At 39.1% G+C, this 13920-nt stretch overlaps 1 protein-coding gene across 2 annotated transcripts; it reads left to right on the plus strand.

The window, feature by feature from the left end:
* Positions 1–996: 996 nt before the first annotated feature.
* LOC131982720 (casein kinase I) lies at positions 997–13876 on the plus strand. Of its 2 annotated transcripts, none has more exons than XM_059347287.1 (11): positions 997–1417; positions 4993–5083; positions 5309–5419; positions 5997–6145; positions 7264–7492; positions 9544–9714; positions 9866–10014; positions 10232–10427; positions 10534–10673; positions 11871–11938; positions 12109–13876. In XM_059347287.1, exons 2-10 carry the CDS (start codon positions 5008–5010, stop codon positions 11901–11903), a joined length of 1254 nt encoding a protein of 417 aa, XP_059203270.1. In that variant the 5' UTR covers positions 997–1417; positions 4993–5007; the 3' UTR covers positions 11904–11938; positions 12109–13876. The 2 variants fall into 2 exon arrangements, with proteins under 2 accessions (XP_059203270.1, XP_059203269.1); XM_059347286.1 differs by having other exon boundaries at positions 1199–1417; positions 12045–13876.
* Positions 13877–13920: the final 44 nt, after the last annotated feature.

Genomic DNA, 13920 nt, shown 5'->3' on the forward strand with positions numbered 1-13920 from the left:
GTTCTGTGGACACACTATTGCCAACATATAGACCAATATATATATTTTTTTTACATAGATTTAAGCCCAAGTGTAAAGTATTTCCTATCATTACCATTCTCAATTATGTGCTGATAACCAGGCTGAACCCACAGAATATTATTTGCAGACATCAACTGAGAGAGGCTTCATATCAGTAGGTACATACTGTGCTCCAAATAAGTTAAACTTTATTGGTCACAAAAACTAAAATTATATACTGACATTATAGTGTCATGTATTAAAGCTCATGTTCACCAGTAAAAGAAAGAAAAAGGTGAAAATTTAGCCCTCTGATGAAAAAAAAAAGCTCATGTAAGTCATTATGAGAAACTTTCTCGTTGTAATGACTAATCTCGAAATTAAAAAATCCCTAAATTAATACTTATTGTCAAAATAATTAAAAGCTCTCAAAATAATTACTTATATGTCTGAAAATAACTACTTTGTGTCTCAAAATAATAAATTGGTACACTTAAAAAATATGTCAAAATTAGAAATTTCTCAAATATAATGAGCAGCTTTCTCAGAATAATGGCTTAGTATTGCAAACCCACAGAGACTTTTTCAAAATGACATTGTATCTTAAAATAATCAGAATATTTTTCAAAATAATGACTTGGTGCCAGAAAATAAAAAGAAACATTCTCATAAATAATGACAAACTTTCTCAAAAATATTGACTTCAATTCTCTCAAAATCACATATCTCAAAATAATTAGAATCTCAAAATGATAACTTCGCTAATATGAATGGCTTAATGTCTCAAAATAATGAATACGTTTCTTAACATAATTACTTTTATTTTTATTGTTGAGAAAGTTATCAAGTTATTATTTACTACACAATATTTTGAGATACTAAAATATAATTTGACGTAAAACACTCGAGAAAGTGGATCATCATGACTTAAAGGATCTTTTTCTTCATGACAGCGAACGAAATAAGTCTCCAGATATATGATTTTTTTTTTTTTTTAATCAATCAATACGACCGGATTTACTTTGCAAACTGAACTGTGACTCATAGTGAGCAACAGGAAGAAACATGATAATTAACAAATGGTGAAATTTACAGAGGAAATAGCAGCGAGTTTTGTGACGTTTTCCTTTAATGACTGTGCCCTGACATCCAGAGAATGACATCATCGACGTTGTGAACGGGCGCGTTGTTAAGTAACGAGAGGGGGAGACAGACTCGAGAGGAGAACGGCCGCTCGTGCTGCTGGAGCTTCTCAGGGACTATCAACAGGGAGTGCAACCGACGACAGAGCTAAGAGCTGGGGGTATGAGAGCCGCCAGAATCCGGTCCCATCCTCCTCTGCCCAGGCCCCTGTCCGACTGACAACCATCGGATCAGAACCTCCACTGAACCAGCTCTCGGACGAACCCAATATCGGGTGAGTGTTGGGTCGGGGAACCAGGGAAACCAAGGGGGAAAAGCGGCCAGATTCGGCCGAATCAGAGTCTCGTATTCACGGCTTACAGGAGAGGGGGAGGGGGCGAGTAGTAGGGATGGCTATCTACACAGGCTAGTCCAGGACATAAATGGGTGCGGTTGTAACTATAAAACAAAATGTGGCGATGTATAAAATTCTACACATTTATGGCTTCCTTTTAATGTCGAAAATGATAATGGTGCAGTACGTATCACGGTTCCGTTAACGTATTTCCACTAGCTTACTCTTAGCAGCTAACAGTGAACTCACGTAAATGCCTTATGTTTTACTAGCGTCACTTAAAGCGTCTGTATATTATACGAATTGGTGTTTTAACACATCATAGCGGTTAGTTATTTTATAAAATGTAGCAAATATAAGTTGTAGCAAATATTGTAACGTAACGTTAAACCATAACTGACTTGCTTCTCGTCAAATTGCAACCAGGAAAGAGGAACGTAGTCTGCCATTACTGTTAAATATATATATATGTTCAACTGTTACTTAATTCTGCAAGTTTGTTTTTTATTATTGCATGCATTTAGTATCGAGCCCGTAACACACGAACTGGTTGTAGAGTGACAGCTGCCAGAGTGTGAGATGCGTAGCAGTGCTTTGTTTTTCATGTGACTGTGAAATCCTCTGGCTTTGGGTCTCTGACACTTGTTTTCCCTCTTGCAGATGACTTATTTTTTCACTTCCATATATGGAACTTTATACATAACTGGGTCTGACTGAGTTACATGTGAAGAAATACTTAATTATTTCACGCTTGAGAATCAGGTGATTTCTAATGATGTATAGATGGTTTAACCACAGTATTACCTCCCTTAACCAGCCAACGTGTACTGTAGACTGTTACTACCATAAGAGCACATGGTGCATTTTCAGATTTACAATTCTAATTCCACCTGCTTCACATCACACAGGCCGTCTTTAAAACCTCATGCATTCTTCACATTGCTCGCAATTTTTATGCATGTCTTTGCAATACCAGGTTCTCCCTTGTCACTCACTCTTTAAAATAAACACATGAGAGTACATGCAGTTGAAAACCACATGGACACAGTTAAATATGCAGTGAAACACCGTGCAGGTTTAAAATTGTGTGTCAACGTTCCTGTACCAAGCAATTAATCAATGGCACTTACTGTGTAGCCTTGTGATTAATGTTGCTCCCTAAATCGGGTCCCTGGCTGCAGCACATGAGACACCCTCTTGGTGTAATGAAACCTAACCCTTTATTAATCCAAATCCATCGGCCTCCATCACATCCACTATGGCAGGATGTCGTTTCATCAGCCAGAGTTGACAAGGACCGACAGCTTTACAATATGTTGGTTCAGTTGAAATGAGGGCAGTGCAATGCAAGTTTGAATCAAGGTTCAGATGATCCGAGATGATTGTACGTCAGGAGTTGCCACTGTTTAGGTACGGTAGTTCTAAAACAGAGCTGGAGTCTGCAGTTATTTTTTAACCGATTGGCTTACAATCGAGCAAAGTAACTTCTGGGATCATTTATGCTGTGATAGAGGACTTTTTGAGGAGGTGGACTGAGTGCAGCAGAGGTCTGGCTCTGCAGAATTGATGACTCTTCTGTTAGCTTGGGTTGGCATGTCCACAAAAGTGAGCTTTGTGGGAATGCTTTGTTTTGCAAATTTCAGAGTTGTCATGAGACTATTTCTATAGGGGATGGGGATGAGGCAGTAACAATATGTTCTTTTTCATACATTGCCTTGTTGGGCTGAACAAAAATATCCTATTTTGAAATTGCAATTGCTTCATTATTATATTTTTTCTTTATAATGCATTAAATTATGTTTTTTTTTTAAAATATATGTATTCCCTTGTAAAAAAAAACAAAAACAAATATTTGCCTGATTTTGTAGTCGAGGCTGATTTGATTTATCAGGTGATTTAGAAATGGTGTTGGCTATTTATTTAATTTTTATGTATTTTTCAGTTCAATGATGAGCATGATTCTGAACATGCATTTCTGAGTGTATTCATGTATTTACTTCATTTTTAATAAACTTTATTTTTTCAGCTTTCATTTCTAGATTTTGTTCACATTACTGATAACTTATAAAAGTATTATATAATTGTTGTTGTTTATTAAGAAGGCAGCCTTTTCTGTATCTCTGCAGTCATATTGGTGGACAGTTCACATGTAAAAAGTTTATTTTTATTTTAACTAAAAAACTTCAATATATCAGCTTCCATTTTAGTAATAAGTGGGAAAAAAAAGTTATTTGTTCCAGAAGGCAACCGTCTTAGAAATTTTGCATATTAATATGCAAAATCAGTGCAAAATCCATGTACAAGATGAAATTCCAGCTAAAAAGAAATCACTATAAACCACCATATTGCTAATCTGTGAGTTTTACCCCTCTTAATCCATGTCGGTATTCGTCTCAACAAAATCCTATATCAGTCAGGCTTAATCTGTAGACTATGATTTGTAGGCCAGGAAGTCACTGCAGCACCAAAATACTGAATTCAGAATGGTATTTTGACTCATATTTTGCCTTTAACAAATATTGCGCCACTTGCGATTCGTATGTAGTCCAGATTGCGATTTTGATGAAAATCCAATTAATTTTTTCTGAGCCTAATTGAAATGTCAATGGGACTCATGACTGGAAGTGCTATTTGGAGATGCAGCTGTGCTACATTTGGAACAAGGGTCCACTGCTGCTATAAAGGGCACAGTTTGTTTACACAGTGTTCCCAAATTGGTGGTGAGGAAGCAAATCTCTTTGATAAATGATGCTCTGCGTTGATACGTACTCAGCAGCACTTTGCTTCCTAAAGTTCATTGCACAGAATTGTCTGAGGGCCTTGACACAGATAAAGCCAGCCAGCCAGCGCTCGGCAGCCGCTCATGCCTTCCCTCCCTTGGCAGTGCTAGTGCAGAACAGTGGAGAGCTTAGTCTTGCTTTTGCAGTGGCTGCACAATGTGGCGTGGTAGAGAGCGTACTAAATAAATGATGATCCTGCTCCAGCATCACGTGCAGTTCAGCTCAGAAGATTCACTTCATTTCCTCATGTGTGCAAAGTCTTAGTGTAGCAGTTGACTCTGTCCCACTCCTGGCCCAAGCAGCGTTTCAGTGTAGCTCTCCTTTTCCTCCCTTGCCTGTTTTTGCTGATCTCGCTGCAACCATCTCCCCCCTCCCAGCCACCCAACAAATCTAATCGTGTGTTTCTGGAGGCCAGACAGCTGTTTGTGTGATAGAATGTAGCCTGAGCAGGGCTAGTTGATCAGCAAACACGTGGCCAGTTGAGTGTGTCTGGGATTGAGGGATCATCATGTGAGCTGCTGACTGACTCTTGAGGATGCTTTCCCTCATTCTACCACTCGGGAGGAAAGTCGAGGAAATAGTTGTGTGTTATATTCGGTTGAGTTAACTCATCCTTTTAATGTTTCCGAGTTAGTGGTGAGAGAGAGAAGTGGCTCAGCCCAGATGAGCTAGCATGGTGTCATGTGTCCTTTGCCTTCCTATAATCATCTCTGTCTGTCTGTCTGTTGCTGACAGTGACGACTCGCAAACATGGAGCTGAGAGTGGGGAACAAGTACCGGCTCGGGAGAAAGATAGGGAGTGGCTCCTTTGGCGACATTTACCTCGGTAAGTGTTAACTGAGACTGATTTTTGTTTTACCCAACTTTCCATGTCTTCTCTGTTTAGAGTCTTTCCACATTTGTTTCTGTAAAGTCTCTCATTTCATATTGTACCATTAATTTCCACTCTTATCTGGGCACCAAACCTGATTTTCCTCCATATTAAGCCATCATTTGCCTGGTACTGGCACAATTGTCTTTACAGCTGTGCTTTTGTGTTTTTTTTCCTCAGGTGCCAACATTGCCACTGGTGAGGAGGTAGCCATCAAGCTGGAATGTGTGAAGACCAAACACCCACAGTTGCACATTGAAAGCAAGTTCTACAAGATGATGCAAGGAGGAGGTGAGGAGTGAATGTTGCTTTGACAGGCTCAGCAGGATTTTTAAACCAGTCCTTATCAAATGTTTTTTTCACTTGCAATATTAGAGATGCGTGTATCCTAATGAGGAAAAAAATGGTGGATAACGTATTTTCTCATTGAGGCTACATGCAAAGGCTTGAAACTGTAGAAAATGCTTAATTTTTAGCCATTATGTTTTCAAGATTAGGAATATGCTTGAATTTGAATATGCTCCTTTCAACATAATCTGGTGTAATTGGTTGGTTTTTAATATTTGAAAAAATCCTGTTGTATTTGTTTGTTTTCCTCTGGTGTCTCACGCCAAATGAGCTAAGCTAGCTAATAGCCATAGAAGTCCTCAGCTGATAATTTACTTCTGATATAAATTAGCAAGAAGTAAGTTATTATGATGAAAATATATAATCAAAGTCAATATAAACAGATTATTTGCTGTAGATATAGATGTGATGATAAAGGTTTTGAGTGTGGACATTTTTGGTTTAGGTACCATGAAAGTAGTGGCAGGTAAAACGGGTTGAAATCACTTTATGACACCGTGTGTGTTTGTGTGTTATCCAGTGGGTATTCCATCGATAAAGTGGTGTGGTGCAGAGGGAGACTACAATGTGATGGTAATGGAGCTGCTGGGTCCCAGTCTGGAGGACCTTTTCAACTTTTGCTCCCGGAAGTTCAGCCTAAAGACCGTTCTGCTTTTGGCAGACCAGATGGTAAGACGCATACCTTCATGTAAAGTCACAGAATTTAAAAATAGGATTGTTTTAACAGCCCCCCTCCCCCCCTTTCTTCCTGTCAGCTGATGTCATTCACATACAATAACGTGAAGTTAAGGAGTTTTTGAAATATTTTGTATCATTAGTCAGAGACTGTCTGAAGTGAATCCTTTATTTCTTCACAACAGAAACTTGAGCAATATCTGATCAACTATATATTAGTTAAATTTCCTTCTATTCTCAGTGCATGGTTCTTGCCCAAAACTTCATCTATTTTTTTTTTATTTTTTTTTAATTGTAGTGGCTCTATACTTTTACATCTGCAGTTATTAACTACAAGGGACAAGGTATATATTGAGTTACATGTGCCTGTTACATGTAAATGTTTAAAAGAGCTTTGTGCAAGTGTATTTAAACATTTTGTTTTTAGTAAAATGCTAAAAATGAGAACATTTAGCTTTTTTCCATATCCCATTAATCCATTAATTGGAGTAATAATCAACAAACTAATTGATTATCTAACAAGTTATTAGTCCCAGCCCGATTGTAAAACAGTTCTGCATAATACGGAGATAATATTTATGATCCCATTAGGTCATGTGCATGACCTACTTCACTTTTATTTATTGGTGCATGCTCTCTCCATGTATAAACATTGCACATGATTCCCCTAAGGCTTCTAGATGTTTGGTCTCCACTACTCTGCATCCAGTCTACTTTCTAACTCTTCTTAGACTGCGCTGGCCTAGATATTTCATTTCAAGCATTGCTCTCTCAAACCCAACTCATCTCACCTTTTGTTCTAACTGCAGCCAAGTTGCTGTGTCAGACTCTCCACTTATAGTCTGGGGTCACCACCTTCCCTTGTCCTGTCTTCATATATCCTGTTGTCCTCCCTTGTCCTCCTGTATGCCTTAGTTTGCTGAAGGTATTGATATATTGAGTGCACCTGCTGTGGCTCTGTGACTTTATTAGAAACCTCAAGGACAGTGCTGTTTTTTACAGCAAATGGCCATGTACACAATGTATGCTTTGTTTGAATTAAGGTATTTTATGTTGTGTGCTGCAGAACCTGACAATTTTGCCACTCTTCGTCTCGTTTATCTCCTTTTTAGATCAGTCGCATCGAGTACATCCACTCCAAGAATTTCATCCATCGGGATGTTAAGCCGGACAACTTCCTGATGGGGCTCGGCAAGAAGGGTAACCTGGTGTACATCATTGACTTTGGCCTGGCCAAAAAGTACCGCGATGCCCGCACACACCAGCACATCCCATACAGGGAGAACAAGAACCTGACTGGCACAGCGCGCTACGCCTCCATCAACACACATCTGGGGATTGGTAAGATACACTTGGAGCAAATTCTCAAATCTGATTGTGAAGGATGCAAATGAGTTTGTGTGTTTGGTATCATTGTTATGAACATGCATGCGATGAAAGTCCCATCAACACTCGTGTGGGACCAGGGGGGCAGGTCCCTCCCTACAGGGAGAGAGGACACAGGGAGCATCAAGTCCACTGCCGCTGGAAGCAACTATGTCCTAGAGCCATTCATGGCGCACCTCCACACAGTGCTTTGACATGTCTAAAAATATTTTCGGTTCATTATGAAACTATGGTGGGACAAATTGGTCTTTCTGGCTCATAACAGCTCTGCGTGCTGCTGCAAACTTAAAATCAAATAATTTCCATTCACTATAGGCTTTTCCTCAGAAAATAGAATTGAAAGTATTTGAAAACAAAAAAATAACCAGAACCTATTGCTGGGCTCATGTTGTTTTACTAATTTACAGCTTAAAGGGAATTATTTTCACCAGATTTTCCTTGTAAAATAAACGGATAACGGAAAAGCAGCTCTTGGCCCTGTTATTCACGCACATGATGTCAGGCAGTTCTGTTGTAGCCACACGTGATGAAGCTTCCTAAAAAGCCCCTGTTAGAGATGTTGTGATTCATGTTTGCTTACTCTGTTTACTGCTGCCATGGTGAGAGGTACATGTTTCTATGAATAATGTTAAGTAAAGCACACAGAATACAGCAATGTCAATCAAAACTGTCATTCAAAGTAAAAAAAAAATGAAAAAGTTGAACTAACATTGACTGTATTAATAAGACTGTTCAGCCCTTGTTTACAAGAATAGTGCTCCATCAGGGTCACACGCTCGCTCCACACTGACAGCTGCCTCTGAACACCACGTTCAATATGACTCATCAGAGCTGGCTTCTGATGATATCTCCCTCTACATGACATTGATCTCTAGCCTGGAGGTGTAATACACTGTACTATATGCCAGATTTTCCCCGTCAACAGTTGTCTTTTGGAATCTTGTTTGAATCAGTCACATCCGCTTTCAGCATGCTCTAGTGTCTGAGTCAGAACTTAATGACAATCTTTGAGTATTTGAGTGGTTTTTAAATCTCGTTCTCACTTTTCTACCAGTCCTAGCTCTACATTCCACAAACCTCCCACTGTTTAGGACGTGCCTCCTCTCTGCATCGTCTTTTTGTTTATACACACCTTATCAGATCATACAGAGGATGTGAAGGAAGAGGGTTTATGAAGGAGAAAAAGAAGGAAGTACCGTTTGGGAAGGAAAAGATCTGTTGTGGTGTCATGTCAGTGCAGTGCTGCCTAAGACATCTACGTAGCATTTTAATATGGCAACCCATCTAAACCGTGCTAGCCGAGCAGTTGAAGCCCAAAAAAGTTTTAACAAGGTTAACGATCTCTGTAGCTAGATATAGCTGACTTTTTTTTATGTATATCTTTACTGGATTGACACATTAAAGTGAGGGGGATATAATGTAACATTTGTAGTAACAAACCTTCCTAAAAATACTTTATTTTCATTTATTTTTGTTCATACCTTGTTTTCAGTTAAAAAGCATATACAAACAGTGTTTAGGAAGTCATTTTCTTTGAGTGTGGTCTGAATAACTCTGAATAAGCTGAATAAGCTCCACAAGTTCCTAAAGAGGCACACAAACATCTTGTTGAGTTAGATTATCAAGTCAGGAACATTAGCATTGTAAATGCAATGGATATTGGCTACCATGTAGCCAAGAGTGTCCAAACATCAGCAAAAAAAATCAGTAACCAACATGTATGAGGCATCAGCTACATCCATCTGTCCTTTCAAACTATAATCGTGGAGTAAAATAAATCATTTGGCCAAATTGTGTGTATTCCCACTGTGACCAAAACATTAGGGCTGTGACAAAATGAAATCTTATCACAACTACTATTACCAGCAGCTATAAGCTGTAACTGTGACTTATTGCAATTCATTAAATTCACAGATGATTGAAGAAGACAGTACTTTATTTCACAACTGTAAATGGAACCTATGTCCCTCAGGTTCTCACTCTTCGCTCCCGCTTTCTGTTTACAGAGCAGTCAAGACGTGACGACCTCGAGTCTCTCGGCTATGTTCTCATGTACTTCAACCTGGGCTCCCTCCCCTGGCAGGGCCTCAAGGCCGCTACCAAGAGACAGAAGTATGAACGAATCAGTGAGAAGAAAATGTCCACACCCATTGAAGTTCTTTGCAAAGGATATCCTTGTAAGTGGTGTTTCTGTATCGCCTCACTGTGGGGGCAGCAAACATACCTGTAGTTTTGAAATGATAATAGTGATTTTAAGTTTTACTTGTCAATGTTTTGTATGTTCTGAACTTCTCATTACTGTTTCGCTTGTCATGTATTCTCCTACAGCTGAGTTCTCCACATACCTGAACTTTTGCCGTTCACTCCGTTTCGATGACAAGCCAGACTACTCGTACCTACGACAGCTCTTCAGGAATCTGTTCCACCGCCAGGGTTTCTCCTATGATTACGTCTTTGACTGGAACATGCTCAAATTCGTAAGTAAAGCATTGGCATTTGTTTTGTTGCTGAGGTGAAAGCCTGGAAAAGCTTTAAAATGCTGGGAAAGTGCTTACATTTTCCAAAGTCAAATTTAAGCATTTGTGGGAACCCTCTATTTTGTCAATCTACTTACAACATAGCTTACAATATAACCGCTAATTCAAAGCAATACTTGTTTAATGGGAATAATTTAATGTGACTACTGTTTATCAGGGTGCCAGTCGGACAGCCGAGGACGGGGATCGGGAGAGGAGGGCGGGAGATGAGAGGGATGAGCGTATTGGAGGAGCCCCGAGGGGGTCTGCATCGCGGGGTCTCCCCCCGGGTCCCAATCCTGCAGTTGCCAACAGAGTCAGGAACGGGCCGGAGCAGGCCATCTCTAATCCTGCCTCGCGGGTCCAGCAGTCTGGTGAGTTTCCTGCTCAGAAGTCTTAAACTTGTGCTGTTTGTCGAACACTTTTTTTCTTGCTTATCTGCATGACATGGTCAGTTCTTAATTTTCTGCATCATTTCAGGGAACACGTCGCCCCGTGCGATTTCCCGTGCAGAGAGAGAGAGGAAGGTGAGCATGCGGCTCCACCGTGGAGCTCCTGCCAACGTATCGTCCTCTGACCTCACAGCCCGCCATGACCAATCCAGAATTTCCACATCACAGGTGAGAAAACACACTCGGCTCCTTTAGTCAGAAACGCATTTTTAGGGGGAAAAAAGTTTGTGAGTTGAAGTTGACTAGGCAAAGCATGAACCACCAGTTCACATGCAGCAGGACATCCACATGTCTCAGACATTTTTGACTATTCAGTTATAGAGCAGTTTTGAATGTATTTCACAACATTTTCTCCTGGACTACTTGTCAGGCTCACGAATCTGTTTCTGCTTAAAGCCTTGCATCCAAAAAATAAAAAGGAAATAACAGCTCCTTAAGCCCATAGTTAACTCGTCTTCATCTAGGCATGGGTATAAATGGCGACAGTTCATTTTGTCCATCACAGCATTGCCTTTTTTTATTTCTTGGAGTATTCCTTAAAGTATTCAATTTCAGGTAGACCTAATATGTGTGTCCACAATAATGATTTTATTGCAAATATTAATAAAAACACTCTCAATAAGTTGATTGTTGATCATGTCAATTCTGGGATAATTATTAATTAAGTGACTTGAAAAAGCTGTCTAGCTCGTTAACATACAGACCTAATCTCAACAATGTTAATATTAAGTTAAAGGTTAATAGGTAAGGTTAAAAGGTAATATCATACAGTCCTCTTTCTACCCACAATAGTGTTTTCATTCAATTGTAAAGTGAAGTAGAAGCATAGTTTGTGCAATAGGCCACACAGTTGTAATTTACCAGAAAGGAATAGGAGTAGAGGTTTCAAATTGCAAAAATAAATCTTCAGGCATTTAGTTCAGTTGGGCAAGTCTTAATTCTTTCATGTTGGCTGGTATTGTCTATGTTTCATGCTGTCCAGAGACAGACAATTTAATACATTATCTGGGATGACGCAGACAGCAGGAACCGCTGATCAGTCATGTGAGTTTGCGACATGAGAACTTGTTCAGCAAAGGCAATCTTCAACCCACTTAGCACATTCATTCTTTTCGGATGAAAGCAAAAACCACCTCAAACAAACGTAATAGAATAAGTTTTATCAAATTTTGGCATTACCAGTCAGCATTTCTTATGCAGTATTTCAAACTGCACATGAAAAATGGTGAATGGAAATAAATCTACTAAGGGAGAGGGACCTGGTTCAACATGTTATAATTTTGCATGATGCATGTGTGTTAGAGTGTGAATGTGAGAGCTAGACTGTGAAATTGCTCCTGAGTCTTTGTTCTGTTTCTCTTGCAGGTCAGCGTGCCATTTGAGCACATGGGGAAATAAAATTCTTTGGCTCTGCATGCACATGAACCTGACAGGTGAGATCTTACTGTCACTCATTTATTCCCATACTGACATAATGCAGAAATCCACCACCTGCTCATACATTGCCTTCTATAACTATAGCTCCTTTTGTTATTGCAGGGCTGCAAGGTTTATTCATCGCTCCAATTTATTTTCCTTTATTTTTACCTTGTCTTATGAAAAGATTGCCAATGGACACATGGATCTTTGGAAAAGGACAGTAAATCTTTTAAAGGATCCAGAGGAGAACATGATCTTTAACGAACCCTTTTTACTCAACCGTGGACCACCACCACAATACAAAGAGCAAAACGAATGACAGTCCACCATTTTTACTCTGTGGTTGCTCATACCTGCTCCACTCCTCAAAACATTTCCCTCAGTACCTTCTGTCTGACAAATGTGAAGAGCTGTTGGCATCAAAGAAGCAAAAAGGTATCAGGGACACACGCATGTTTCTCGTCAAAGGTCAACTTTGTGATTGATTATAGGCTTAGTAAAGATTTATCTTTTTTCAGCTCAACACTGCAAAAACAACTTTAAGTGTATGTCTTTTATCTTTCATGAGGATATGTTAAATTGGAGCTTCTTATGAGTTTCCTGTCTTTTGCTTTTTTTGAGGGAGAGAAATAACAGCTAAAAGATAAAGAAATGGGGAGAGGCAGGTGAGAGGGTAGTGGGCAAAAAGACAGGTCATTTTAAAAAGGATAAGTAAGTGATGTTTTAGCTGTCATAGAGTAATGTTTCTGGTGAAGTAGCAATTGGTGCTTGCTTGCCCTTCATCCATGTCGTGATGATTTTACTATCCCTCAAAACTCTTCCACCAAAACCTCCACCATCCCCCTTTTTTTGCCTGTTTAAACTTGTTTTTAATGTGAGTGGGTAAGGTGAAGAATGACCATAGATATTGCAAAGACACACTCCAAGTCTTGAGGGAAGCTCCTCAGGAAATTCTCAGTGTATTTGACCAGAGACCACAGCTGCCCGTTTTGGCTAACAAATAGTGGCTGCAATTTTTATGATAGTTCTAAATGTTACCTTTTTTTTTTAATTCTTTTTTTTGTTATTGGAGGTCATGGGGGAGTGGGCAGTCTCAGTTAGGGGGATGGGACATCCAATGATTTTTTTTTTTAATGTTTACTTCACTGTAAATATTTTTTTATTTTGATGTAAAGCCAAAATGTGGTTATTTGTTTTAAGGCGAAAAGTAGAAAAATGCATACTAATGACATAAATTGGGGCTGGGTTCAAGATTTTAGGTATTTAAAGAACTAAATTGTGGGGTGAGCTAATGTTACTCTGCCAGCTGGGTCATCCAATATTTCGAGTGTGTGTTTGAGAGAAAGTGATACAGTGAATCCCTGCTAAAAAAAATTCAATATTCATTTTGTCCTTTGTTTTTATGTAAATTGTTTTTATCCCCCTTATTTGCTATTTATGTTAAACTATTTTTATATGTCTGAAATAACTTCATGTCTTTTGTTCTGTTTTTGTTTTTCATCTTCCTGTAACTTATTAGACGTAGCTCTTTAGTCCATTTGCTCTTCTGTCCTTATACTTCAAAGGTTGTACACCTTGTATAATACATAGGGCTTTTAATGTTCCTTCTGCAAAAATGATATGCTAATAGTTTTGATGTCACCTTTTTGGATTTTAACCTCCAGCAACCTTGATGATGTCATTCAAAAGAAAACATAACTGATGCAATTGCAGGGATGTGTAAATAGCAGTGTACTGTGTGTGTGTGTGTGTAATTACCTTTGTACAGGCCACCATGACCCAGTGGCATTGTAACTGTCGGGTTGGGAATGGTATAGAAGAGGTTGAGGTGATGGGGATTTCACTTTATGTATTGTGTACTGATATCTTGTACAGTTCTTTAACACACTTTATTTACAACAGTATTTGTGTATATTTTATGAAGTAATAAAAATGAATAACGTTGCTCACAACATTTTGATGACCTTTCTTTTCAGCTTTTGCTCACTGATGCGTG

This window comes from Centropristis striata, chromosome 13, assembly GCF_030273125.1.
Source record: "Centropristis striata isolate RG_2023a ecotype Rhode Island chromosome 13, C.striata_1.0, whole genome shotgun sequence".
NCBI lineage: Eukaryota > Metazoa > Chordata > Actinopteri > Perciformes > Serranidae > Centropristis > Centropristis striata.